General features: G+C 50.1%; 1 protein-coding gene across 4 annotated transcripts in view; it reads right to left on the minus strand.

Moving 5' to 3' along the window:
* Positions 1-12,048: 12,048 nt before the first annotated feature.
* The window catches only part of MB (myoglobin), a 68,942-nt gene continuing 54,681 nt past the window's right edge, over positions 12,049-26,309 (minus strand). For 3 of the 4 annotated variants that reach the window (XM_054542901.2, XM_063722676.1, XM_024239591.3), the window contains 3 exons: positions 22,672-22,774; positions 16,189-16,411; positions 12,049-12,723 (listed from right to left, as the gene is read on the minus strand). In XM_054542901.2, coding sequence (XP_054398876.1) covers positions 12,577-12,723; positions 16,189-16,411; positions 22,672-22,774 — 473 coding nt within the window. In that variant the 3' untranslated portion in view covers positions 12,049-12,576. 4 annotated transcript variants of the gene reach the window in all.

The raw sequence follows: 26,309 nt of genomic DNA on the forward strand, positions 1-26,309 counted from the left end.
TGAGTGTGAGTGTCACTGGCGTCCCAGCCCTGGGCTGAGGGCTTAGCACGCGCTACCTTATGCCATCCTCATGGCCAGCACCATTTGTTCCCAGCCCTCCCCAGCGACATCCCATCCGCCCTGCCTGAAGAGTCTCCTGTTGGTTTGGAAGTTCACCCCCAATGGTGCTCACAGAAGATGACTTCAGTCTTGCCCCGAGGGTGAGTTACAGTTGCTCCCAGCCCATCATGGTGGTCTTGACTGTGACAGGCTTAGGCATAGGCATGTGACCCAGTCCTGGAAAATGGGAACTTAGAGAAAATCTGCCAGGGAGGAGGAGGGGGCCTCAGGGAAATTCTTCCATACCTTCAAATGAGAGGACATGAAGCAGGAATTACCTCTTCCTGCCTTTGGAAGTTGAGTGAGGTTGTGATATCTGGAGGTGTAGCAGCCATCTTGTGGCCTTGAAAGAAAGGTGACTTGTGAGGAAGTAGATTGTAAGCCAAAAATAAAATTCTAAGCCATCCCCATGACTGAATGGACCGCCTTTTCAGCCAAGGGCATTCCAAAGTAAACCTGATAAAATAGTTCCGGCCACGATGGGAAGGAGGGGTCAGACAGGCCTCATTATACCCTCCTCACTTTGGATTTCAGGTACAACTGACCAGCACTAACAATGAAACAGATTTTAAGATTGACAATACAGACTCTTTTTTTTTTTTTTTTTTTTTTTTGAGATGGGGTTTTACTCTTGTCGCCCAGGCTGGAGTGCAATGGCGCGATCTCGGCTCACTGCAATCTCTGCTTCCCAGGTTCAAGCGATTCTCCTGCCTCAGCCTCCTGAGTAGCTGGGATAACAGGCTCCTGCCATCATGCCCGGCTAATTTTTGTGTTTTTAGTAGACATGGGGTTTTGCCACATTGGCCAGGCTGGTCTCAAACTCCTGACCTCAGGTGATCTCGCCTCGGCCTCCCAAAGTGCAGGGATTACACACGCGAGCCACCATGCCCAGCCAATGCAGCCTCTTTATAGCGATAAGACACCAAATTCCAATCTGACTCTGGTATTGCATCACATGACATAGCAAGCCCAGAAAGAAACTGAAGTGTTTTACCCCGAAAATATATTTCTTTGACATATTTTGAAATGGCCCTGCAAAACTATCTCTTATGGGGAAAATGTACAATCTATACACAATCCCCTTCCCTTTCCAGGTCTTGTCCTGACCCAAAAGAGATAGTAACTAAGAGTCTGGCACCTTTTAGAGACATTTACCATCTATTTGCTCTGAAGCCTGCTACCTGGAGGCTTCATCTGCACAATAAGAACCCTGGTCTCCACAACCCCTTATCTTAACCCAGACACTCCTTTCTATTGATTCCAGGTCTTTAGATAATAGCCGTTTCAACCAATTGCCAATCGGAAAATCTTTGAATCCACCTATGACCTGGCTAGGTCACAAAAAGCATCCAGCGTCTGCCAGGCTCCTTCTCCTGGGTCCCTTAATCTTGGAACCCAGTCAGCATGTCAAGAGGAAGTAGAGTGGCCATGTATGCAATGCAATGGGTGCTTCGAGAAAGGGTTGTGCCAGAGGGAGGAGAGCCAGCTCCAGGCTGGATGGGCAGGGAGGAGAGGAAACACTTCCCAAAGTGAGGCTTCAAGAGGGCAAAGGGGCTGGGCGTGGTGGTTCACACCTGTAATCCCAGCCCTTTCGGAGACCCAGGTGGGCGGATCACCTGAGGTCAGGAGTTCGAGACCAGCCTGACCAACATGGCGAAACCCCACCTCTACTAAAAACACAAAAATTAACTGGGCATGGTGGCAGCGGGTACCTGTAATCCCAGCTACTTGGGAGGCTGAGGCAGGAGAATCACTTGAACCCAGGAGGTGGAGGTTGCAGTGAGCCAGAATCGCACCATTGCACTCCAGCCTGGGCTACAAGAGTGAAACTCCTCAAAAAAACAAAACAAAACAAAAAAAACCCCACCCCCAAAGGGACGCTGACATCCAAGAGCACTGGATACTCCAGGAACAGCAAACCCAGGTCTCAGGCACTGCAGACTGCACGTCAAATCGGGGGTGAGGAGGGAAAAGTGGGGCCACGTCGTCTAAACTTTTCTCCCATGCGCAATGAGGAGGAGCCCTTGAAAGATATTTGCCCAGTGACTTGGGCAGAATTGCCAAGTGGTCTGGAGCGTGGCCTTGGGCTGTGTATGGGTTTTCAAACTGACAGCCGGGTACATGATCCAGGCCTGAGGGGGTGGCTCTAGTTCCTGTGTGAGTGACCCTGAGTGAAAACCCGCTTGCTCAGCCTGCTCCATTCCTAGGGCCAGAAGAGGCAATAATAAGATACAGAACTGTTGTGTTTTAACGATTATATTTTGGGGTGACTTACTATGCAGCAATAGAAATTGAAACAATAAGGCTGGGTGCATTGGCTCATTCCTGTAATCCCAGCACTTTGGGAGTCCGAGGCAGGCAGATCACTTGAGGTCAGGAGTTCGAGACCAGCCTGGCCAATGTGGTGAAACCCTCTCTCTACTAAAAATACAAAAATTAGCCGGGCATGATGGTGAGCACCTGTAATCCCAGCTACTCAGGAGGCCGAGGCAGGAGAATTGCTTGAAACCAGGAGGCTGAGGTTGCAGTGAGCCGAGATCGCACCACTGCACTCCAGCCTGGGTTAGCAAGACTGTCTCAAGAAAAAAAAAAAAAAGGAAAAGAAATTGAAACAGTAAGTGTTTCACAGGTATTTGGTGAATGAAATGTATTAGGTACCTGATTAGGTGGAATTGAAAAAAATATGTTTTTGTTGTTGTTGTTGTTTGTTTGTTTGTTTGGAAAGAAGCTGCCATTGAAAAGCATCCAAGAGTTTCAACTGAACGGCAGTGACCTCAGGTCGCCTGGAACACTCACCTCTGCTAAGTAGAGTCCTGCAATGCTCAATGGCCTCTCATGAACACTCCCATGTAAGTGACAAGACAGAAACGAGGCCCCAGGCCCTGGTAGCCACTGGGATATCCCCCAAGGCTTGAACTCCCGCCAGTCCAGCCTGCAGGTGCTTAGCAGGATTTGGTCACTTGGCTTCAGCTGGCGTGTTAGTGAGTCTTGCCCTGACTCAAGCAAATGTCAGCGGCTCTGCGTCAGGGCACCCGCAGGATGGAAGGTGGGACTCACTCTGAACTGGTGTCATGATGCTTCCAACCCACTCCAGGAAGACTACAAGCTGGGAATCCCCCGCAGCCTGGCGGAAGAGCCCTTGTACCAAGCTTCTGAAGAAGACCACCCTTCCCAGCAGCCTCAGATGCAAGGACTGGGGATGGGGCAGACAGACTTGTCACGGGGCTCCCGGGAGGCCTCACCCTTCCCTTCTGAGGGCCAGGGAGAGGAGAACCTCATTTTGCGGGAAGGATGCCTGGGGACTGGCTCAGCGAGGCTGGCATTCTCCTATTGAAGGATCCTTTGCTCAGCTCTGCAGCGTGAGGCCCCGATGCTCCTAGTCCCCGAGCCTGGGCCTTGTGTGAAATGACAGGGTATGCAGCTTTCAGTTATAACCACCAGCCTTTGAAGCACAAGCTTGGGTCTCCCTACAGCCCTGCAGGTGAGGGTCCGGACCAGGACAGAGGTTACGGGCACTGGACAAGGACTTGCCAGCTTGCCCAGGATGGGTGCCCAGATCACAACTGCGTGGTGGTGAAAGGGCAGCAGTGCCTGAAGCTGGCCCCTAGGCAGGCGGATCAGGGTCTCCAGCGCCACCACACATGTGCAACCTGTCTGGCCCTCTTGGGCTGAGTCAGCCCCTGCATTCTCCAGCAATTCAGGGAGAGGAAGTAGAGCCCACAGGGGAAGTCAGACTTCCTGCTAATCTGGAAGTGGAGGCTCAGACTGATTTTACTTTGAAAGATGTGAAAATTGGGAGAACATTTGTCCCAAAGCTGATGAGGCATGCCATGCTGGTGGCATAAGCCCGTGTGTCCCAGGGGGCAGGGTGCTGCAAGCATTTAAGAGTACAGATTTTGGCGGGGTGCAGTGGCTCACGCCTGTAACCCCAGCACTTTGGGAGGCTGAGGCAGGCCGATCATCTGAGGTCAGGAGTTCAAGACCAGCCTGACCAACATGGTGAAACCCTGTCTCTACTAAAACTACAAAAAATTAGCCGGGCGTGGTGGTGAGCACCTGTAATCCCAGCTACTCAGGAGGGCGAGGCAGGAGAATTACTTGAACCCGGGAGGTGGAGGTTGCAGTGAGCTGCCATTGCACTCTAGGCTGGGCAACAAGAGTGAAACTCTGTCGAAAGAAAGAGCTTGAAGGCAGCATGCTCTTTAAGAGTCATCACCACTCCCTAATCTCAAGTACTCAGGGGCACAAACACTGCAGAAGGCCGCAGGGTCCTCTGCCTAGGAAAACCAGAGACCTTTGTTCATGTGTTTATCTCCTGACCTTCTCTCCACTATTATCCTATGACCCTGCCATATCCCCCTCTCCGAGAAACACCCAAGAATGATCAATAAATACTTCAGAAAAAAAAAAAAAAAAAAAAAAAGTAAAATACAAAAAAAAAAAAAAAAAAAGAAAGAAAGAGAGAGAGAGAGAGGGAGAGGGAGGGAGGGAGGGAGGAAGGAAGGAAGGGCAGATTTCAGGTGCAAATCCCAACTTGCCTTCTTTTTAGTTGGTGGTCTTGGGCAAATTACTCAAACTCTCTCTGTTTTAGTTTCCTTATCTATAAAATGAGGATCATTGTGGAAGTCAGAGTCCTCCAAAGAAACAGAACCAATAGGACGTATATATAGAAAGGTTTATTTTAAGGAACTGGCTCATGCAATCATGGGGGCTGGCAAGTCTGAAATCTGCAGGACAGACCGGGAGGCTGGAGACCCAGGGAAAAGTGATTTTGCAGCCTTGAGTCTGGAAGCAGAATTCCTTCTTCCTTGTGGAACTTCAGCCTCTTCTTGTAAGACCTTCACCTGATTGGTGCGGCCCACGCTCATTACGGAGATAATCTGCTTTACTCTAAGTCTGTTTATTTAAATGTTATTCGCATCTTCAAAATACCTTCACAGCAGCATCTAGACTGGTGTTTGACCACACAATTGGGCACCATGGCTTAGCCAAGTTGACACATACCAACATGATGACAACGATGATAATAATACCTACCTGGTAGGGCTGTTGAAAGATTCAATGCATTGGCCTATATTAAATATTTAGGCCTGGCCTGGTGGCTAACCTCTGTAATCCCAGCACTTTGGGAGGCTAAGAAGGAGGATTGCTTGAGTCCAGGAGTTCGAGACCAGCCTGGGCAACACAGTGAGACCCCTTCTCTTCAAACAATTTAAAAATTAGCCAGGCATAGTGACGTGCACCTGTAGTCCCAGCTACTCCGGAGGCTGAGATGAGAGGATCACTTGAACCTGGGAGGTGGAGGCTGCAGTGAGCCATGATCGCGTCACTGCACTCCAGCCTGGGTGACAGAGCAAGACCCTGTCTCAATAAATAAGTAAGTAAATAAATATTTAGAGTGGGCTGGGCCCTCCTCCTCTCACTAAGTGTCAGTACTTTCATCACCACAACAAAATACTCCCGATATCCAAATACAAGCCCCCCTGAGAACCATCAATCTAGGCTCGTGGTTTAAGCAACCCTTTTTTTCAGTAGTCACCCCACTTGGCTTATTTCTAATGAAATACCATGCGGAACCCCAATAGATACATTGGCCAAAGGTGCCGCTGCTCTGGCTGAAGCAGAAATGCCCAGTGCCCCTCACCCCCATGGTCTGATCCCTCCCACATCTGTCAGAGGACTTGGTCCCTGTGCTCAAAACCCGGAGCTCCACATCACCCAGTTTCATAATTCACCAGGTCCGCAAAACTACCTCCTCTCTCTAACGCGTGTGTGAAGGGTGGCTGCCCTGCCCCTGGGGGATCTTGACTCTGACACACGGTGGGAAAACTTCCAAGGAGGCTGAAACCTGCGCAGTCACCATGGGGGAAGGCCACCCAGCAGATGTGCGAGGCTCCGTGCCTCAGAGGGGACTGTCGTTCTTTTTGAGGACCCGACGCCCTCTGATGACTGGAACATTTTCAGCAAAGATTTTGCTCTCCTGAATGTGCTAACCGGTTCAGTATTTCTGTGTAAAGTAACAGCATGGAAAGAAATTTTTTATTTGTGGGTAATCTGTGGTCAGACAAAAGCAACAGCATTGATGGAGGGCAGTAGAAGAGGAAGGTTTTGTGTCTATTTGTTAAGATACCACTTTCACTTGTCTGGGAGCACACAATGAATGGTGTGTATGTGCACGCATACCTGTGTGTGTCTGTGTGTGTATGCATGTGTGCATGTGAGAGAGAACACACAATAAAATAGAAATATAAGATGCCATTTTCATTACCAATAAAATGGCAAACGTGTGTGCATGTGTGCGTGCAGGTGTGTGTGCATATGTGTGTATGTATATATGTGAGAATTGTCTATGTGTGCATGTATGTGTGTTTGTGTGCATGTGAGTGTGTTTGTGTATGGGTATATGTGTGTGATTGTATGTATTTGTGTGTGTACATGTGTTATGTGTGCATGTGTGTATGTGTGAGTGTGTGAATGTGTGTATGTATATGTGAGAGTGTGTGTGCATGCGTGTGTATTTATGACTGTGTGTGAGAGTGTATGTATGTGTGCACGGGTGTGTGTTTATGCATGTATATGTGTGTCACGTGTACATGTTTGTGAGAATTGTGCGTGTGTATGTATTGTGTGTACGTTTGTGCGTGTATGTGTGTGTTTGTGTGCATGTGTGTATTTGCATGTGTGTTATGTATGTGTCCATGTGTGGGTGTATGTATGTGTGTGTATGTGTGTGCATTTGTGTGAGAGTGGGTGTGTGTGCACGTGTGTGAGTGTGTATGTCTGTGAGCATGTGTGTGTGTGTGTGTGTGAAGGTGTATATGTGAGAGTGCGTGTGTGAGAGTGTGTGTGCGGGTGTGTGTATATGCGTGTATATGTGTGCCGCGTGTACATGAGTGTGAGAATTGTGCATGTGTATGTGTGCATGTGTGTGTACATTTGTGTGCATATGTGTGTGGCTGTGCATATGTGTGTATGTGTGTTGTGTATGTGTGCATGTGTGTACGTGTGTGTGTTTGTGGTTGTGTCTGTGTGTGTACATGTGTATGTGTGTGGTTGTGTGTGTGTATTTGTATGTGTGTGTATTTGTATATGTGTGTACATGTGCTTGTGTATGTGTGTGTCTCTGTGTATTTGTGTGTATGTGTATGAGTGTGTGTCTGTGTGTATTTGCATGTGCACATATGTTTGTGTGTGTCTGTGTGTATTTGCATGTGTGTGTACATGTGTTTGTGTGTGTGTACTTGCATGTGTGTACATGTGTTTGTGTATGTGTGTATTTGCGTGTGTGTGTGTGTATTTGCGTGTGTGGGCATGTGGTGTACATATGAGTGTTTGTTTATGTGTGTGTGTATTTACGTGTGTGTCTGTGTGTATTTGCATGTGTGTGTATGTGTGTATACCTTATCAAGCCTGTCCCTCATTGTTGTGCTGTCACCTGATGCCCCAGCTCTGCTCAGCTAGTGGCTCACTGGCCACGTTGAGGTCTCAAGTGAGTCACCCCGCACAGCTCTTCACGGTTTCTCACTTCTGCTCCCCAGATATTCCCCAAGCCCTGGTTTCTTTTACATCCTCTCCAACTTCTCCAGGCTCCACCCAGAAAGCCACAGTCCCAGGCAGAGTCAGGAGGGCCAGATTTTAAAGAAGTTGCCTGGGCTGTCCTGGGGGTGACCCTTGTGGATTCCAAAGTGGCAGGTAATGTGGCTAGAAGCCAAGATCAGACCTGACAGCAGGCGAGTCAGACAGACGTTGATACACTCAGACCCACACACGCCAACGCACACACACACCCAATGTGTGCCCAGAGACACATGCACACACAGCTCAGCTTCAGGAATCAGATGTTCAGAACCAGGGTCCTACTGGGACCTCCTGAATCATTTAATTTCTAAAATACTCTACAGTTTACAACATGCTTTTATATCCATATCCACTTGTTATACCAGTATGGTATCCCAGTAGGACCCTGGTTCGGTGGCTCACACCTGTAATCCCAGCACTTTGGGAGACCAAGGCAGGTGGATCACCTGAGATTGGGAGTTCCAGACCAGCCTGGCCAACATGGCAAAACCCCATCTCTACTGAAAATACAAAAATTGGCCAGGTGTGATGGCGCACGCCTGTAATCCCAGCTACAAGGGAGGCTGAGGCACAAGAATCTCTTGAACCTAAGAGATGGAGGCTGCAGTGAGCCGAGATTGCGCCACTGCACTCCAGCCAGGGTGACAGAGCGAGACTCCATCTCAAAAAAAAAAAGTGAATGTAGAAAAGGCAACATGAACATTTATGTAGACACTTCCCGTTGGTTCTGTTTCTCTGGAAAACCCTGACTTATGCAGCAGCTGACTCTTTATGACTTTCATCCACCATGACTGGGCCTGCTATCACTCCCACACCTCATCTTCATACTCTCAGAGCCCTGTGCCTCGTCAGCTCCCCGAGGCAGGGGCAGGGTCTGTCTGCTTCACTGTGGCGCCCCAGAGCCTAGCTCAGTGCCTGGCACGCTGCGGGCTTCAGGAAATATTTGATCAATGCCTGTGTGAATATACCACTGAGTGAATTTGGAAAGCCACTCCTTAGGCAATTCCTACACCTGAAACTCTCTTCCTACTTCTTTTTTTCTCTTTTTTTTGAGACAGAGCCTCACTCTGTTGCCCAGGCTGGAGTGCAATGGCACCGTCACAGCTCAGTGCAGCATTGGCCTCTCTGGACACAGGTGATCCTCCCACCTCAGCCTCTCAAGTAGCTGGGACTACAGGCGTGCACCACCATGCTCAGTCAATTTTTCTATTTTTTCGTAGAGACAGGGTTTCGCCATGTTGCCTAGGTTGCTCTCAAACTCCTGAGCTCAAATGACTTACCTGCCTCAGCTTCCCAAAGTGCCGGATTGCAGGCGTAGGTCACCATGTCCGGCCCTCTTCCTCCTTCTTTGCTCATCAAAATCCTTTATTGTCCCTGAGGCCTAGCATGGGCTACTTTCTCCTTCATCCCCACACTGCGGAAGCCTCATGAGAGCAGAGACCATGTCTGCCTTATTCATGGTTGTGACTTAGACTGAGGCTTAAGTCTCAGTCTGGGGCCTGGTACATGGTAGATGCTCAATAAATACTGGTTACATTAATGTCGAATAAATGTCACAGCGGTAGGATATTTTTATTTATTTATTTATTTATTTTTGAGACGGAGTTCCCCCCCCTCTTTTTTTTTGAGATTGAGTCTTGCTCTGTCCCCAGGCTGGAGTGCAATGGCACAATCTCAGGTCACTGCAACCCCTGCCTTCCAGGTTCAAGCAATTCTCCTGTCTCAGCCTCCCAAGTAGCTGGGATTACAGTGCCACCATGCCCATCTTATTTTGTATTTTTAGTAGAGACGGGGTTTCACCATGTTGGTCAGGCTGGTCTTGAACTCCTGATCTTAGGTGATCCACCCACCTTGGTGTCCCAAAGTGCTGGGATTACAGGCATGAGCCACCGCCCCCGCCAGGATATTTTTTAAATGTGAAGCTCCATTCTTCCCCCAGGATTGCCTTTATTCCTTTTGCTCTTACCTTTTCTTTAGATAGCAAAATATTTCTTTCCCTAAGCCTCAGGGAAGGATGTGACAGCTGAGAACAAAAAAACCCATGTCTCTGGCCTGGATTTGCAGTGTCGAAAGCTTAGACTCGGAGAGAACCAGAAGGAATATACAGAAAGGACAAAATACTTGGAGGAAATCATGAGAGTTTTCTGCTTTCCAGGCTGAAGAATGATTTTCTGAAACTGTCATAAAGAAGAGAACTGCAGAGAAAACACCCAGATTGCAGATGCTGGTAGTTCTCAGAGAAAAGAGGCTCTGTCCCTGCTCATAAAGCACCTTGTATGGATTAGGAAAAGGCACCCCCTCTGGGTGCACAGCTTGGTAACTGGAGCACAGTTCACGTCCAGCTCTTATTACCCGCTTCGTCCAGGCACTCATGTGGAGTGCACAACCCATACAACCATACAGAGCCGCCTTGCACAAGCCCTGCTAAGTCCTAGAAGAGGCAAAAAAAAAAAAAAAAAAAAAAAAAAAAAGCTCAGATAGGTCTGCGGGGTCTGAACACAGAGAAAATCCATTCCTCACATTCCAGGCAGAGACCTCATGGGGCAAGAGTGTTTCAGGGAGGAAGTGGTCCCAGGCAAAATCAATCACAGTTTCCTATGCAGAGAATCTGATAAGGAACAATGATTAAGGACCACGTGGGTGCAGCAGTCCTGAGGTCACCCCTGGGGAGAGATGACAGCAGCCACCAGATTGCCACCTCCCCATGCACACACACCACCACTTGGCACACATAAGCCCCTTGGAATCAGCCCAAAAACCACAGAAAAATCTCAAATAAATTGAGATTAAGTATCTGCCACTCAGGCAAAATGAAGATTCAAAACAGAAGTCCCCTTGAGTCACAGGCGCGTGCACACACACACACACACAAAGAATAAGTTGCATCGTGTGCATCCAAGGTGCACATAAACTGGGAATTTTTTTAAAAATTGCTGTGCTTAGCACACATTTGTTGAATGGATGCTGAATGAATAACAAGTAACGGGTGCATCTCTGCATCCCTAATGGTGTTCTGCCCTGATTTAATTATCAGAACACATCTGTCTCCCTGACTAGATTGTCAATGGCTTGCAGACAGGGACCCAGTTTGTTCGACTTTAAATCCTGCACACGAATCCTCTACAGAACTGCTCATTGCCTGAGTGTTCAATTGAATTACTCTCTAAGTATGTGGAATTTTTCTCCAGGCTCCAAGATCAAAAAGCTCCTCTCACCCTGAACTCCCCTCCTTTCTCTCCCACCTCTTCACAGAGCATACGAATTCCCAAATCCTGGCGCAGAAAGGAAGAAGGTGCCCCTTTAATGTGGTTGTCTAGTGCCACCGCACAGCCTGATAAATAAGTGTGCTAGGATTTGGGACGTGTCCACATCCAGCAGAGGAGCGCTGCTCTGCCCAGCAGCCATGAGCCTGCGCTTAGCCTGAGGTTTGGGGCAGTGAGGTCACGATTATCATGGGGTAGGGGTAGGGCTGGACCCTGAGACAGATGCTTAAGGGCAGGGGGGCTCAAGGTCCCTTGTTCTGGGAGCTACTGGAGATTTAAGGTGCCCAGGACTTGGGGCTTCCCAGAGATGGCTCCCAGAGTCGTGGTGGCATTCTAGGACCTCACGGCTTGGGCACGTGGGCCGGTCCAGCCCACCAGGCCCTTTTCCAGGCCCCTTTCCACACCCTTTGCTGCAGCCTGCTTCTTTGCTGCCACAATTACACGCCAACATTTTATTCTTGGCCCTCGCAGCAATACTTACATATTCTGCCCGTGCGCTCTGCCTTTGCTGATATGGATTTTGTCTCCTGGCCTGTGTTTGTAAATTATTCCCCATGTGTCTGTCCTTTCTCTGTGGCCAGAAGGTCAGCAGCTGCCACTGGCTGGCCGCCTTGCTGTCCCCCTGGCTGGAGTCCCTGCTGTCTTCCAGGCCATAGTTTGAGTCCCAGCTCTGCCACTTACTAGCAGGGTGACCTTCCTATGTTACTGAAGGTATTGCAGCCATGATGATGATCTGTTCCCTCATCCTGTCCCCTCTCCTCTGGGTTCCCACAGCCCGGTGCACCTGTCACTCTCTCCTCGTATTGCAGAGGTCTGTTTGCTGCCTCCCCCCTCCCCCGAAGAGAAGGTGCTCCCAAGGCTGGGGCCAAGGCTGTCCCTTCCATTTCCCCATGCCCTGCACTGGGCCTGCCTCTGAGCGGTGGCCTAGGGAGGGTGGGCTCCTGTCCCTCTCACCCTCCTGCCTTTCCTCCTCCCCTTCTCCTCTTTCCTGAGGCTCTCTGCACACACAAACCCAGGGTCTGTCTTCCCCCCATTTCTTCCTTGATGCTGGTGCTGGTGGGGGCGTCATTTACTCTAGGAGATGAAAAATGCCAGGCAGAGACTGAGATGTTGCAAGGTGTTTTATTAAAACCAGGCAAGTCACTGCCATACCTGAGAAGGCACACACAAGTTCCAGATACTCAAACGCTTCCCCAGCTGCCCCGCCCAGCCCAGATCTCCTCCTCATTGCAGAGGGACATTCTGCTGTCTTTAAGGGGCCAGTGATTAATCAGAGAATTGCTACTGTCAGGTGTAGTTAATGGCTTGGATTTGGGGTTATAGCCAGTTTGGAGGTTGGAAGAAGTTAGGTTGGGATTTAGAGGAAAGGACAATTAATTCCGATCCAAACGATGCAGAACACAGTGAGCCAAGGGCCACTCCCGGTTCCCAGGGTGATGACATTCCACAGGGAGGCCCATCGCTGGGCATGCGAAGCCAACTTCAGCACCCCAGCCCCAGCCCGTCAGCTCCTCCTGCCCGCCTCTACTAAACAAAGCAGACACTCAGAAGCAAACTCTACACAGCTACACGAGATCAGACCCCGCCCTCTCTTGGACCTGGGGCCCAGGTGGGTGGGGGTGGGGGCGGCAGGGGCCTAGCCCTGGAAGCCCAGCTCCTTGTAGTTGGAGGCCATGTCCTTCCGGAAAAGCTCCAGGGCCTTGTTCATGGCCCCCTGGGCATCAGCACCAAAGTCCCCGGGATGCTTGCTCTGCAGAACCTGGATGATGGATTCCGAGATGAACTGCAGGGAGGGTGAGGAGAGAAAATGGTCACCGGGGTGGGACAAGCCAGGGGCCAGATGGGAGTCAGTTCTCCTCCTACCTTCTCTTTATTCCAGGACCGTGTATTGAGCACTTGCTAGGCACCAGGTGAGAGTCTGTGTGATCTCCACAGATGAACCCCTTTGATCCCCACAACCACTGTGAGATAGATACTACAACTGCCCTTGATTTACAGATGCAGAAACTGAGGCAAGAGGAGGTTGAATGGAAGGGACATTTGGACCCAGGAGGGCCAGCTCCGGAGCCCATGCTCTTACCCACAGCCCCCTCCACTCCACCAGGATGTAGACCCTACTGAAACCAGGTGGGAGCTCAGAGCACCACCCGCTTGGGGGCAGCAGAAAAGAAGGGAAATGCTTGGATTTCATTATTGTATTCAGGATTTTGCAATCAGAAATTCTAGAAAGGAACTATTTCTATTTGTGTGCATGCAATTTTTGCATACTTAATGACTTGGTATGGTTATTGTTTTGAAGACCCTATTTTGGGGGCATAGCCTCCTATTTTTTATACCAAGCACAGAAACACTGGTGGGAGGGAAGGAGAGAGAGGAAGAAGACAGGGATGAGGCCCACGGCTGGCTCCCAGGAAGGAGAATGTCTGCTATCAGCCTCAGCATTGCCATTTGCGTTAGTACCCACAGTCTCACTGCCCGGATAACAGAGATAGGCATGGGAAAACGGAGATGTAGCATGGGGCTGCTTTAGGGATGGAAAGACTCGTGGATGTAAAACGCGGCTGTGCTTTCTCAAGTTAACCAGATTCGATCCCAACCACAGCCCTGGCTGGTGCACCAAGGAGTGTCGTTTTACAGAGGAGACAATCAAGTGGCCAGACCGAGGTCACGCAGGAAGCAGAGAGCAGACATGGATTTGGGCCCAGGAGGCTGTGGGCAGGCCGCTGCCAGAGCTGGGAACGGAGGCAGTGGCTGAACTGAGGCTGGGTTTCTCGTTTTCTCAGGGCCCCAGGGTGCAAGTGACATAAAGCAGGGATAGTCACGGGTGGGACATGCAAAGGGAGGCCTCAAGAAGCACCCATAAGCCCCTCTGCTGGGAAAGAGGGGCAGCTCCACAAACGCCTACTCTTGGGCATCGAGGTGGATGCTTAACTTCACTTTCCATTTCAAGAATGCCACAAAACAAAGTGGGGGCTCGAGGTGTCATGGAGCAAGCCCTGTCCTTAGAGAACTTGAGAGAACCAAGTTCCAGGGCCACCTCTGCCCCGACCCCATGTGTGATTTCACCCACCCAGATGTCCTGGTGGGGCCCCCAGCTCAGACTTTCTGGAGTCCATGGCAGAGCCGCTCATATCTAGAAAACAGTGGAATGGAGCCACTGCATAATTGAGAAATGGAAACACTCTTAGCACCCACCACCCTGTACAGTCCCTCAGTCTCTCAGAGAGATGATCTGTCCACAGGTGAGGATCTGTCCACAGGTGAGGATCTGTCCACAGTTGACTGTCTTATGAACAGCGCAGAGGGAAGTTCCACCGTGAGGGGGAAGAGCAGACACCTGGGCTATGTCTTAATTTTTTGCAGAGGTTATGCATCAGATTAAGCACGTTTTAGGGAGACCTGGGTTCTAGTGGCCAACTGGTTGTGATATCTTGGCTGCATGGTTTTTTCCATCCAAGACTCAGCTTCTTCCTCTCTAGAGAGAGAACTCAGTCATTGGAAGTGTATGGTGAGCCAACCACTTGCCACTGGGGCACAGAAATGGTAGCCCCTCGGGAGCTGAGTGCCTGCTGGGAGACCGCTGGGCAAAGGGACAAATTATCACACAGCCTGGCAGTGCCATGACCGGAGATGAGGATAAAGTGCCACAGTGCAGGGAGGGGCTGGCAGATGGAACCGCTGAGGGCCTCGTGGGCCTGGGGGTCCAAGCAGGGGAGATGGCTTTGCACTGGGCCTTAGTGGATGAACAGGGATTTGCAGAGAGAAGATGGGAAGGCAGGGATGGCCTCACGTGCAGGGCTGTCTGTTCACACTGGTGATGTGGAGCAGTTGGGCAGGCAGGACTCTGCGTAATTGCAGGGTGGGGTGCAAGGGTTGAGGCTAAAGAGGGGTGGCGGTGGTTGTCAATGGGTGATATTGTGCCACAGTGGATTCAGAGCCTGGTTCCAGAGTACCATACATCTCACTGTACCTCCTGGCTTATCAGCTGTGTGAACTTGGGCAAGCTACTTAAACCCTCTGAGCTCTCAAGTTTCCAAACCAGTAAAATGAGGATGAGAAGGGTACTTGCCTGGGGCAGAGACTGCTAATTACCTCCACAATATCCATTTCCCCTTCTTTCTTGGTAACAGAACACTAGTTGTATTTGGAGGGGTAATAGACTACCTTTCCCAGCTTCCCATGCAGACAGGGTGGCTCCGTAACTAACTTCTGGCCAATGAGATGTAAATAAAATTGTTGGATGAGATTTCTGGGACTCCTTAACTCCTCAAAAGAGAGCATTCCTCTCTTTCTCCTGCTTCTAGTTGGGAATATAGAAGAGGTGGCTGGAGCTCTTGCAGCCATTTTGGCCATGAGGCAACTTTGAGGATGGATGCCATGTGCTAGGCACGACAGCAAATGCTCACTGTGGCCCATCCCAGCGGGTAGCTATCACCACATCCTAATCCTCATGGCTGCACCAGACTTCCTGCTGTTTCTACCCTCGGGGGATGCACCAGTCGCTGTGGTCCTTCATCCCCAGCTCCCTCCTCTCCCCAAATCGCCTCCTCCCACCAGTTATAGACACACAACCTGAAGCCCAGGCTCCTGCTCCCAACCCTGATCCACCCAACTTTCCAACCCATCTCAGGAGGTTCAAACCAATTGCTCGTGCTGGAAACTGAGGTCCTGTCTCTTCATCTGTGAAGATGCTGGAACCAATAGAGCCAGCCTTTTGGCCACCCCCACCCCAAATTGAGCCCCAGTTGCTGAGCTCCTGCCACATAAGTCCTGCATGTACCAGACTCCCAGTGGCACAGCAGTTAGGGGCTGGGTAGGTTCTGTAGTAATAGAGACCTGCGTTTGAATCTTGGCTCTGCTGTTATCCACCTTGTGTGACCATGGACAAGCTGCTTAACCTCTGTGTGCCTCAGTTTCCCCATCTATCAAGTGGATATGATAATGGTACCTACCCATGGAGAGGATGCAAATTTTGCACCCAATATGCCCTCTCTCTTTCCCCTTTGGTAATAAGATGTGAATTTGGCATACTAAATTAAAAATGCTAAATGTGTTCATTCTCAACCATCCCAGGAGGAAGGCAAAGTGGGTGGCAGTCCCCTTTACAAATGAGAAATCTGGGCACAGAGAAGAGTGGCATAAGTCATCCCACAAGTTAGTGGCTGAGCTGGGACTCGAACCCAGATCCCATTGCCCCACCCCGAGGCCTTCCCCGCGTCCTCCCACCTGCCCAGGCTCTGCCTCTTACCTCCAAGTACTTCACGGGGATCTTGTGCTTGGTGGCATGCGACTGTGCCAGGGGCTTAATCTCTGCCTCATGATGCCCCTTCTTCTTAAGGATGCCGCCCAGAGCAGTGAGCACGGTGGCGCCATGCTTCTTTAGGTCCTCAGACGCCTTCATCTCATCCTCTGACTTCAGGTGCTTGAACTTGTCAAACTTCTCCAGAGTCTCTGGGTGACCCTTAAAGAGCCTGTGGGCACAGGGAAGGCTGGGGTCAGGCATAGGAGGTGTGGTGTGAGGTCTGGGGGCAGCCAGACTAGAGTTCAAGTTTAGCTCCCTGTCTTCCCAGCTGTGTGACCTTGGGCCATTCACTTCACCTCTCTGTGCCTCAGCTTCCTCATATAAGGAATGGGGATAACTTGTCCCTACTTAAAGTATTAAGTGAGATAGTGTGTGCTATGTACCAACAGGGTGTCTGGCACATAGTGAGTGTCGTATAAATGCATGCTATTGTTATTTTTATTATCATCATCATCTTCTTTACTATGAGGGTCATCTCTGCATTGCTCACTGGCCTCACTCCAATTTTCCCCAAGTTGCCTAGAGAGGAGATGGCTGAGTGGCATTGTGAGTGGGCCAGGAGCACTGAAGCTGAAGGACCCTGGACTAGCTGAGCACCTACTACGTGCCAGGTTCCGTGACAGACTCAACTTGCATTTTCCTTTTGAGTCATTCATATTATTCCCTTTTACAGATGTGGAAACCGAGGTTCTGAGGCATAAAGTCACCAGCTCACTATTGCAGGGGTGCTGTCCAGAGAAGCCGGGCTGGAATGAGATCTGAGTGACCAAAAGAGCAGTTCTAGTCCACGCTGCGACCATCTCTGCAGCTTCCTGCCCAGGGATTGTCCTTCAGCTGCTTAAATACCTCTAGCTACAGGAGGCTCACTCCTACCTGTGAGGGCCATTCCACTCCAGAGCAATCCTCACGCTCAGAAACCTCTTGCTTGTTTTGAGCCCAAGCTGTGACTCTCTGAACCTCCCAGTCCCCTCACCGTGCAGTTGACGAAGGGTCCTGGTGGAAGCAACCCAACCCAGCCCTGAGACAGGCACCTACTCCTGCCAGGCACTCAGTGAGGTGCCCCAGGGGCCTCTGCTGGGACTCTGAGCAGCCACCTCCAGCTTTAGACCTCGGTCCCTCCTGCCCACCTCCAGCTTTAGATCTCGGTCCTTCCTGCTGTGAGCAGGTGGGTGCTGGTTAAAGGGAGTCAGACCTGCCCTCTGGGTAGGAGTGAGTTTCCGCCTTTTATTCATGGAAGACCACAGAGATAAGTGGCCAAGGTCACTTGGCTAGCTAGCGGCAGAGCCCAGACCTAAACCCAAAATGGAAGAGTTTCATAACTCCCACCTTTTCCCTTGTGCCACAGCCTGAAATGTTTGGCACGGGCAACCCTGTCTGCCCAGGGTTCTCTCTCCTGTCTAATCGTTTCAGTTCCTTGCAAAGCTCCTCTTTTATGGTTTCCAGGCTCTGTGACATCCTTGTAAAAGTACACAGTATGTATTATGGCCACACTCCAGTTTGCGCCCTGAGCCACCATGCCCAGATGTTGTCACAAGGAAGCACCTGATCCCCATAGTCTCCATCCCAGGGTTTTATGAGGAGAGTATTTCACAACCAGGACACTGAGCTGCTCAACCCGAAAATGAGTTCATGGTTTTTTTGTTTTTTGTTTTTTGTTTTTCTTTTTTGAGATGGAGTCTTGTTCTGTTGCCCAGGCTGGAGTGCAGTGGCGCAATCTCTGCTCACTGGAACCTCCACCTCCTGGGTCTGAGCAATTCTCAGAATTCTCCGTGTTAGCCAGAATGGTCTCGATCTCCTGACCTTGTGATCTGCCTGCCTCAGCCTCCCAAAGTGCTGGGATTATAGGCGTGAACACCACGCCCGGCCATATTAACTGATTTTAAAAGCCTGATGGGGTAGATGCCATTTTGCAGAGGAAGAAACAGAGGCACCGAAAGACTAACTAGCTGGGGATTTAACCCAGGCAGTCTGGCTTCATGTCTACACTCTTGATGACTATTTGGGCTTTGTTATTGCTACACAGAGATATTTACAGGCAAACTGATACCTACATGGACATGTATCAACACCTCACAAGTGTACATGCATGCGGGCTCTCACAGATGTGTGTGCACACTCACATATGGGCCTGCACACTCACACAGAGGTACACGTAAATATCTCCCAGCACACGCCATACTCACATGCACACACATACACAGACACACACAAGCCTGAACTACATACACTCCCTTCCCCCACATTGGGCATGGTCTGCTGCCGTGCCCAATATTGCCACCTCGCCCCAGGACCCTGTCCAAATCCTCGTGCGTCACTGACAGCTTGTCTCTGACACCTTTCATCCAAGGGTCCCTGAGCTCCTGACTATTATTATCTGGCGACAATGATCCTTGAACTCCCGCCTGACAGATGCAAGACCTGGCATGCACAGGCGATGGTCCGAGGTCAGGACACTGAAAGGAGACTGTCTGGGGCAGAACAGGGCCAAGAATTTGGGACACAAGGCAGCTGGGGGTCTCAGACATTTTGGGGCCCACCCCTGCCCCCTGATATCTAGGGAAGAGAACACGGGACTGACAGTTATGGAAGGTGAGTTCCGGTCCCAGTTCTGACGCCAATGTGATCTGTGATGTTGAAGTCACTTATCCTCTCTGGATCTTGGCTCATCCATATGTAAACCAAAAGGGTCTAGACCTGCCAATGCCTTACTTTCCACTGTCAGCACCAGACAGCCAGGGAGAGAGCTTATATTTACTTTATTAATATTATTTTGTGACACGGTATTGCTCTGTTGCCCAGGCTGGAGTGCAGTGGTGTGATCTTGGCTCACTGCAGCCTCAATCTCCTGGGCCCAAGTGATCCTCCTACCTCAGCCTCCTGAGTAGCTGGGACTACAGGCACACACCACCACACTCAGCTAATTTTGTTTATTTTTTGTAGAGAAGGGGTCTCACTATGTGGCCCAGGCTGGTCTCGAACTCCTGGACTCAAGTGATCCCCCGATCCTGCCTCCCAAAGTGCTGAGATTATAGGCCTGAGCCACCACATCCCGCCCCATATTTTAAACAGCAGAGCAGAATCGGGCTAATTTGTCCCCGCAAGATCATTCTGGCACCACACAGCTGCCTGCCTCCTGTGGGCCCAGGCCTTGCAGCTAGGAGCCCCCCAGGCAGCCACAGAAGGCCATTCTCCTGGATTTGCCTGATCCGGAAAATGAACAGATGAAAGCCTCTCAGCCTGTGGAAATGGATGGAGGGCGTTTTCTCTAGTATTTCAGAAAGTCCCGCTTGCCTGTGTTTCCAGCTTCAACCCTGCTATCAGTGGGCCTGGTTCATCAGACAGATCTTCAGGCCAAGTCAGAGAGAAGGGAGGTCATTTTCCTGCTGCTCTCTGAACTGAGGCCCAGTTGGACACCCACATAGAACATGGAGCACATTGTCAGATCCATGAACACCCCTCTGGCTCTGCTAGAATAAAAGAACCAGAGCGTGGATGGCAGCCCGTCTTGCGTGTGGCAATGTCATGGGGCAGTATAGCATAGTGGTCAAGAGCAAGGATTCTGGGCCGGGCGCGTTGGCTTGTAATCCCAGCACTTTGGGAGGACAAGGTGGGCAGATCACCTGAGGTCAGGAGTTCGAGACCAGCCTGGCCAACGTGGCAAAACCCAGTCTCTACTAAAAATACAAAAATTAGCCAGGCATGGTGGCATGCACCTGTAATCCCAGCAAGACTCCATCTCAAAAAAAAAAAAAAAAAAAAAAAAGGAGCAAGGATTCTGGAATTCTGGATCCAAGCTGCCTGAATTTGAATTCCAGCTCCTCTCTCACTTGCTGTATGACTGGGCGTAAGTTACTTAACCTCTCTGTTAAATGTGGTGATCATAATCTTATCTACCTCATAAGATTGTTGTCAGGCTTCAGTGAGTAAAACACTTAACACAGAGCCCAGCAATCAGTATGTGCTGAATAAATGGTGGTTGTCTTTCTCCTCCTCATCAACTCTACCATCATCATTATCATCACCATCACCCAGGAATTTTTGGTCCTGCCTGTGGCTGCCATTAACCGGTGGAGACTCTCAGGCCCAGTTCCTCCCTGTAATGAGAAGCAGTGACCACCACTGGTGATTTTCAAACATTTTATGGCCTTGAAATCCTTTGTTCCCCCACCCCCAAAAAAAGCCAAAGTAAATAAAACAAAAAAGGTTTGAGTAAAGGAAGGAAAAACAGGGGTGTGGAGCCCACTCAGCAGCCCCCTCCCTTCTGAAGCCCCACCCCTGGAGCCAGAATCTCCAAGTGACCTTCCAGCTTCTGTGTTGTAGAATTTTATGTTCGTGTACTTGCAGTGAAGGCCTCAGTGTTTTACAGACTGGGCTTCATGGAATTTGCCCTCTTTTACAATCAGAAGATTGGAGACATAACCTTTCAAGGTCAGTCAGAAAATCCAGAGTCAGTATCTAGAACAAAGTCAAGATGCCAACTCCCATGGGTGGCATTTGCAGTCCTGGGCATGGGCCTCCTCCACCCTGCCCCCAGGGAGGCCATCCTCCTTGTACCCCAAACACTGAGAGGGCAGAACCAGCTGGCACAGTCTCTGCATGTCCCACGGCCTAAGACGTGACAGGGCACCAGGCCTCTGGGACCTTTCAGGGGCCAGCAACACTAGGCATTATGTCTTGTCCCTGGCCCCCGGCCCCTGGCAAACCTCCCTGATCCTCCCTGATGATGCAACACCCTGAGTCTCTTTCAAGACATACAAGTCACTGCCTTAGGTCTGGCAGCTCCCAAATCACCTTGGAAAGACCTCTGCTCTGCAAACTCTGGTCTCCTACCTCCACGCCTGACTGTCCTGCCTCCTCTCCAAAGGCAAAGGTGCATCAAGGACTCAGAGAATTCTAGGGCATGAGCGTGGGACGGGATCTCAGAGACCATGGAAGACAATCCCTTTGCTCAACCAACAGAGAAATAAGACCCAGAGGTGGAGAGACTTGTCCAAGGTCACACGGCAAATCTGTGGCCCAGGAGTTGATGTCAATTTGTGTGTGTGTGTTGGTTGGGGGAGCACTTTGTGCAATCCAACAGGGCATGTTGCAGTCAGATGACAGGGACAGGAGAAGAAAGACATAAGAAACACACCAGGATGCCATTAGAGTCAACAGAAAACTCAACTGTTCTTCCTCAACTGTTTCTAGCACGGATCACCAACGGCTCAAATTTTAGATAACGGAGTTTCCAGGACCAGCCATGCTCCCGAGGCAGATGGAAGCTGGAAATGGGTAAAGCCCAAGGAAGACCTAAAGGACGACGGAGTGGAAGAGGAAAATTGGCTCTGGCTCACAAATGAGGAGAAATTAATCTGCAAATTAAAGTATCAAAGACAATCCATTCACTTATGGCAACCCCGGTGCCCAGTTCCTTCCTCCTGGGGGGCAGAAACGTTGATTCGTAACCTATTAGACTTGTGAGGGAACCAGCTCAGAACGGTGAGGGAAGGGGCCAGGAAAAGAGAAGAGTGTATCACCATTTGGGATGGAAGGCAACGAGGAGATGAGCTTCTATGTACAAACCACAGCCATCCTCTATTTACAAAACTCAGAATTTTGTTTTCTTTGGTGTATTCTGGAATCCCTTGTGGTAGAAGGCAGGATATACTTGGAGACCACATCATTCAGAGCTCTCAAACTGGAGACATACTCAACATCAAAGGTCACTAATGAGCCTCTATCTTCTGTTCTCTAATTGCAATGCTTTGAAAGGTCCCTAGCCTGGGCTTCATCTGTAATAGCTACTAACATTTCTAGGACTCAGTATATGCCAGGAACCATGCCGGGCCTCTTGCATGCATTATCTTATTTAATTCTAACATCTCTTTTAGGATATAGATATTAGGATATCCCCTCACTGTACAGGAGAGGAAATTGAGGCTCCGAGAGGTTGAGTACCTTCCCAAAGGTCACCCAGTGGCTCAGTGGCAGAGGCAAGTCTAGAACCAGATCTGTCTCCCCTTGGAGACCATGTCTTAACCTTGACACTTTAAGAGCATTTAATGAGCTGTGACTCTGGAAATGTCCTCCCCTTCTCAGTCCCTTTTTGTCCTCATCCTGTAAGAGAGGTGGCTATACAAAATCTCTCAGGGCCCTTGTTAACTCTGACTGTCTATAATTCTAAAATTCTTCCTGGTGGACTCTGAGCATCCAAGGTTTGATTCTCAAGCTTCCTCCAGCTGCTGACATCAGCCTGAAATGGCCCCTTTCCCTCTCCTGAGTCCAATCCCTGACCCTTAAAAGCAAAGAAAAAGCAAGTGACCGTTCTAACACCCTTAACTAATGCAGCCAACAGAACTATCCCACGTACAAACTTTCCACCTTGCAGCTGAACACCCTTGATCTTAGGGTGTGGGTGGCAGGGGCAATGGAATCTCTTCTTTTTACCTGATGAGGACTTCTTGCCCGTGGCTTGGGATGTCAGCCTCCACCTTCCCCCAGACGTTCAGCACCAACTGCCATTCCCCATCGCTGAGCCCCATGGCGTAGTCTGAAGAAGACAAAAAGAGCAAGTATGGGCTCACTGGGTGTCCTGGCCCCAACAGCTGGGGTTTGAGGCTGCCTGGCCCCAAGGGCGTTTTTATACCTTCTGGGATGCTTGACAAAGATCACTCGATGGCTCGCTGTCCCCCTCCCCTGCCCTCCTTCTCTTTCTCTCTCTCATCCAGGGAGGGTCTAATCTTTTCCTTTCTCTAGCCCTCACATGGGAAGCTATTTTAGGGCAGGTGCCATTGTGGCGAGGCAGGACAGCTCAGGCCACAGGGGGTGGGGTGGTTGTGTGTGTGGAAAGAAGGGGAGGAGGTTGGGCACTGTCTGGACTCTCATAGCCGACAGAAAGGGCACCACCGAGGCCGACGCCAGCAGCCTGAAACCCAACGCTCCCTGCGGTCAGCCCTCCCAAGAGGACCTGTCATGTTTCTAAGCTTGGCCACCAGGCGCCCCGGCTGGCCCCAGGACAGTCCTGGCCATTGGCAACCTCTCACGCACCTTCTGCCCCTTTTTCACAGACCCCTCACCCAGCCAGAAGTGACAGAAAGGAACCGGATGGTTTCGTGCTTATAGCCAGGTGGTCCCAGGCAAGTCCACAATCTCTTAGAGAACTCCTGTCTTCATGATACTGCTCACAGATTTCCCTCTGAAAAGTTTTTCTTGACATACTCCTTCGAGACACAACTAATTGCTTCCTCCTTTCCTTTCTTTGTGTAGGTTCCTGTTGCATTGCTTCCCAAGGGGCATCCTATTCCCTGGTTTTCATGCCAGCTTCTCCATTAGGATAATAGCAGCCAGCACTCACAAGAGACTTTGCTGGGTGCCAGGCCCTGTCCCAAACACTTGGCATTTGGTAACTCATTTAATCCCCGCAAGACCTCCCAATGTGATAGGTACTGACATTATCCCTATTTAATTGAGAGGAAGTAGGGAAACATCACAGATGCACAGCCAGTTGCTGGCAGAGTTGGGATTTGAACCCAGGAAGCCAGGCCCCCTTCTTTGCAGTTTTCAGGAGGGCAGGAGCTCTGTTTTATTAACCCACGTATCTCTTGGGCCTCACATGGTGCTCTGTGCCAAGTTTGAGCTGAATAAATGTTTATTGAGTAAATGGGTGGATGGTTTTGCAAAGAAAGTGAGTGGAGGATGATTAGCCTTATCTTACATCCATGCATCCGCCTTCAATCCATTCACGTATTCAACCATCTATCCATTTATCCACTTGTCCATCCACTTACTCATCCATCCATCCGTCATCCCTTAATTCATCCATTCATCCATCCATCATCTCTTTGTCTATCCATCCATTCACTCATCTATCCATCCACCCATCCATCCAACATCCACCAATCCCTCCATCTATCCATCTGTTCATCCATCCACCCATCCCCTCATTCATCCATTCATTATCCCTCCATTCATCATCCCTCCCTCCATCCATCCATCTATCTATCCATCACCCACCCATCCCTCCATCTATCTGTTCCTCCATCCCTCCATCCATCACCCACCCATCCCTCCATCTATCCATCTATCCATCTATCCATCTGTAACTCCATCCATCCATCCATCCCTCTCACAGTGATAGAGCACCTACAGTGTGTCAGACACTGCTACATGCTGAGGATAACAAAATCAAATAAAACACATTCGTGTGTTCAAGGAACTCAGAGTCTCTTTAGGGAGATAACTAAGAGGAATGAAAATACAGTACAGTTTGTTTAGTGCTATGATCAAGGTAGGCATAGGCCCTTCCTTCCATCTACATAGGACTTTACGTTCTACAAAATGCCTGCATGGCAAGATTACATCTAATCTTTACAACACCTCTGTGAGGTATCGAGCACCACCCTGCTTTACAGCTATGGGAGACGAGATTCAGAAAGGATAAGCCAGTGTTTGGGCCATCCTGGGTCTGCACTGGATGTGTCAGTAATGACTGCCCCACCTACACAGCTTTTTGAAGATAACTACCCTGCCCCACTCCTGCTGAGGTGCAGGTGTAGCCAGTCTTGTTCTGGGACACACATTTCTCCCCCAAACCTGCTGCCAGTCGCGGCCAAGCTGAGAAAGCCAATGTCAGGGCTCCATCTGATAGTCAGCGTCTACTAGCTCTGCCAGTCAGATCCCGTCTTCAGAATGTGAACAGGGATGTTTGGTAAGAATTGGACAAACAGTAGGAAATGTAGTTAGAAAAAGAGTTAAATTCAAAGAATCCCCAAACTTGGAGTTCCCCAGTGCAATTTTGGGTCAGAACACCCTCTGTGTGTGTCTCTAAAGCCTGGCTGGTGACCGTTCTAGGATTGCCATGAGCTGCCACTCCCTGAAGGAGCCTTATGTCTCCATTCAGTGAGTCCTGTGTACTGAGTCAGCTGACTCCTAATGACCAAAAGGGTCAGAGGCACCGGCTGCACATCTGGCGCCCCTTCCCTAGTGACCATTCCAGAAGTCAACCCCAAATGCTAGGCCAGCCGACCTCCAAAGGCCCATCTCTTTAGCAGTGGAAGAAGCAGTGACAAAATGAGTAGCTAAAAATGCCATGGGGGGCCGGGCGCGGTGGCTCACACCTGTAATCCCAGCACTTTGGGAGGCCAAGGCAGGTGGATCATGAGGTCAAGAGATTGAGACTATCCTGGCCAACATGGTGAAACCCTGTCTCTACTAAAAATACAAAAATTAGCTGGGCGTGGTGTTGTGCACCTGTAGTCCCAGCTACTTGGGAGGCTGAGGCAGGAGAATCACTTGAACCCGGGAAGCAGAAGTTGCAGTGAGCCGAGATCGCGCCACTGTACTCCAGCCTGGCAATAGAGCGAGCCTCCATTTTTTTTCTCAAAAAGAAAAAAAGAAGCCATGGGGATGCCAAAGGGGATCTCATTCATTCATTCAGTCAGTCATCTGTTTGTTCCTTTGTTCATTCATTCATTCAAAAGCCCAGTACTGAGGCCCCAGTCTGTGCCAGGCCCAGCCTCAGAAGGAAAGACAACTCTGAGAGGGTCTGCCCCGGTCTCACACTCTCAGCAGTTTGACCCTTACTGCTGGTCACTCGCTGGAGGTGAGCCCAGGGTGTGAGAGACGAGGGCAGAAAGAAGGAGATGGCATTGAGCTGTGCCACATCTGACCCGGGGCCCCCTGCCTGGTGCGCTGGGGAAGGCCGAGGGGCAGATCTGAGACTCCTGGAGATGGAGACGGAGTGTGCGGTTTTCAAATGCTCTCTGGCCTGTGCCCTCCCGAGAGTGTCAGAACACCCCTGAGGGTGCGGGGCAGGGCAGGGCTGATTACTACCTGAATCCCAGCTCTTCTCCCATCTCTGGCCTCCTGAGTTGTCTGGGGACAGCCTGAGCATTTAAAATCTCATCAACCCATTACTGATGCTGAAGTGTTTAATATGAAGCTATCACCCGCTTGGCAAGCGCCCCCATTAACTGGCGTGCTCATGGAAACCTGTAGCTTTGAAGTTGATGGACCTTTTAAGTTTTACCATTTAAGCTAATGGGAAGGCACCGACATCTGTTTGTACTTACACATCTCTACAACAG

This window comes from Pongo abelii, chromosome 23, assembly GCF_028885655.2.
Source record: "Pongo abelii isolate AG06213 chromosome 23, NHGRI_mPonAbe1-v2.0_pri, whole genome shotgun sequence".
NCBI classification, from domain to species: domain Eukaryota; kingdom Metazoa; phylum Chordata; class Mammalia; order Primates; family Hominidae; genus Pongo; species Pongo abelii.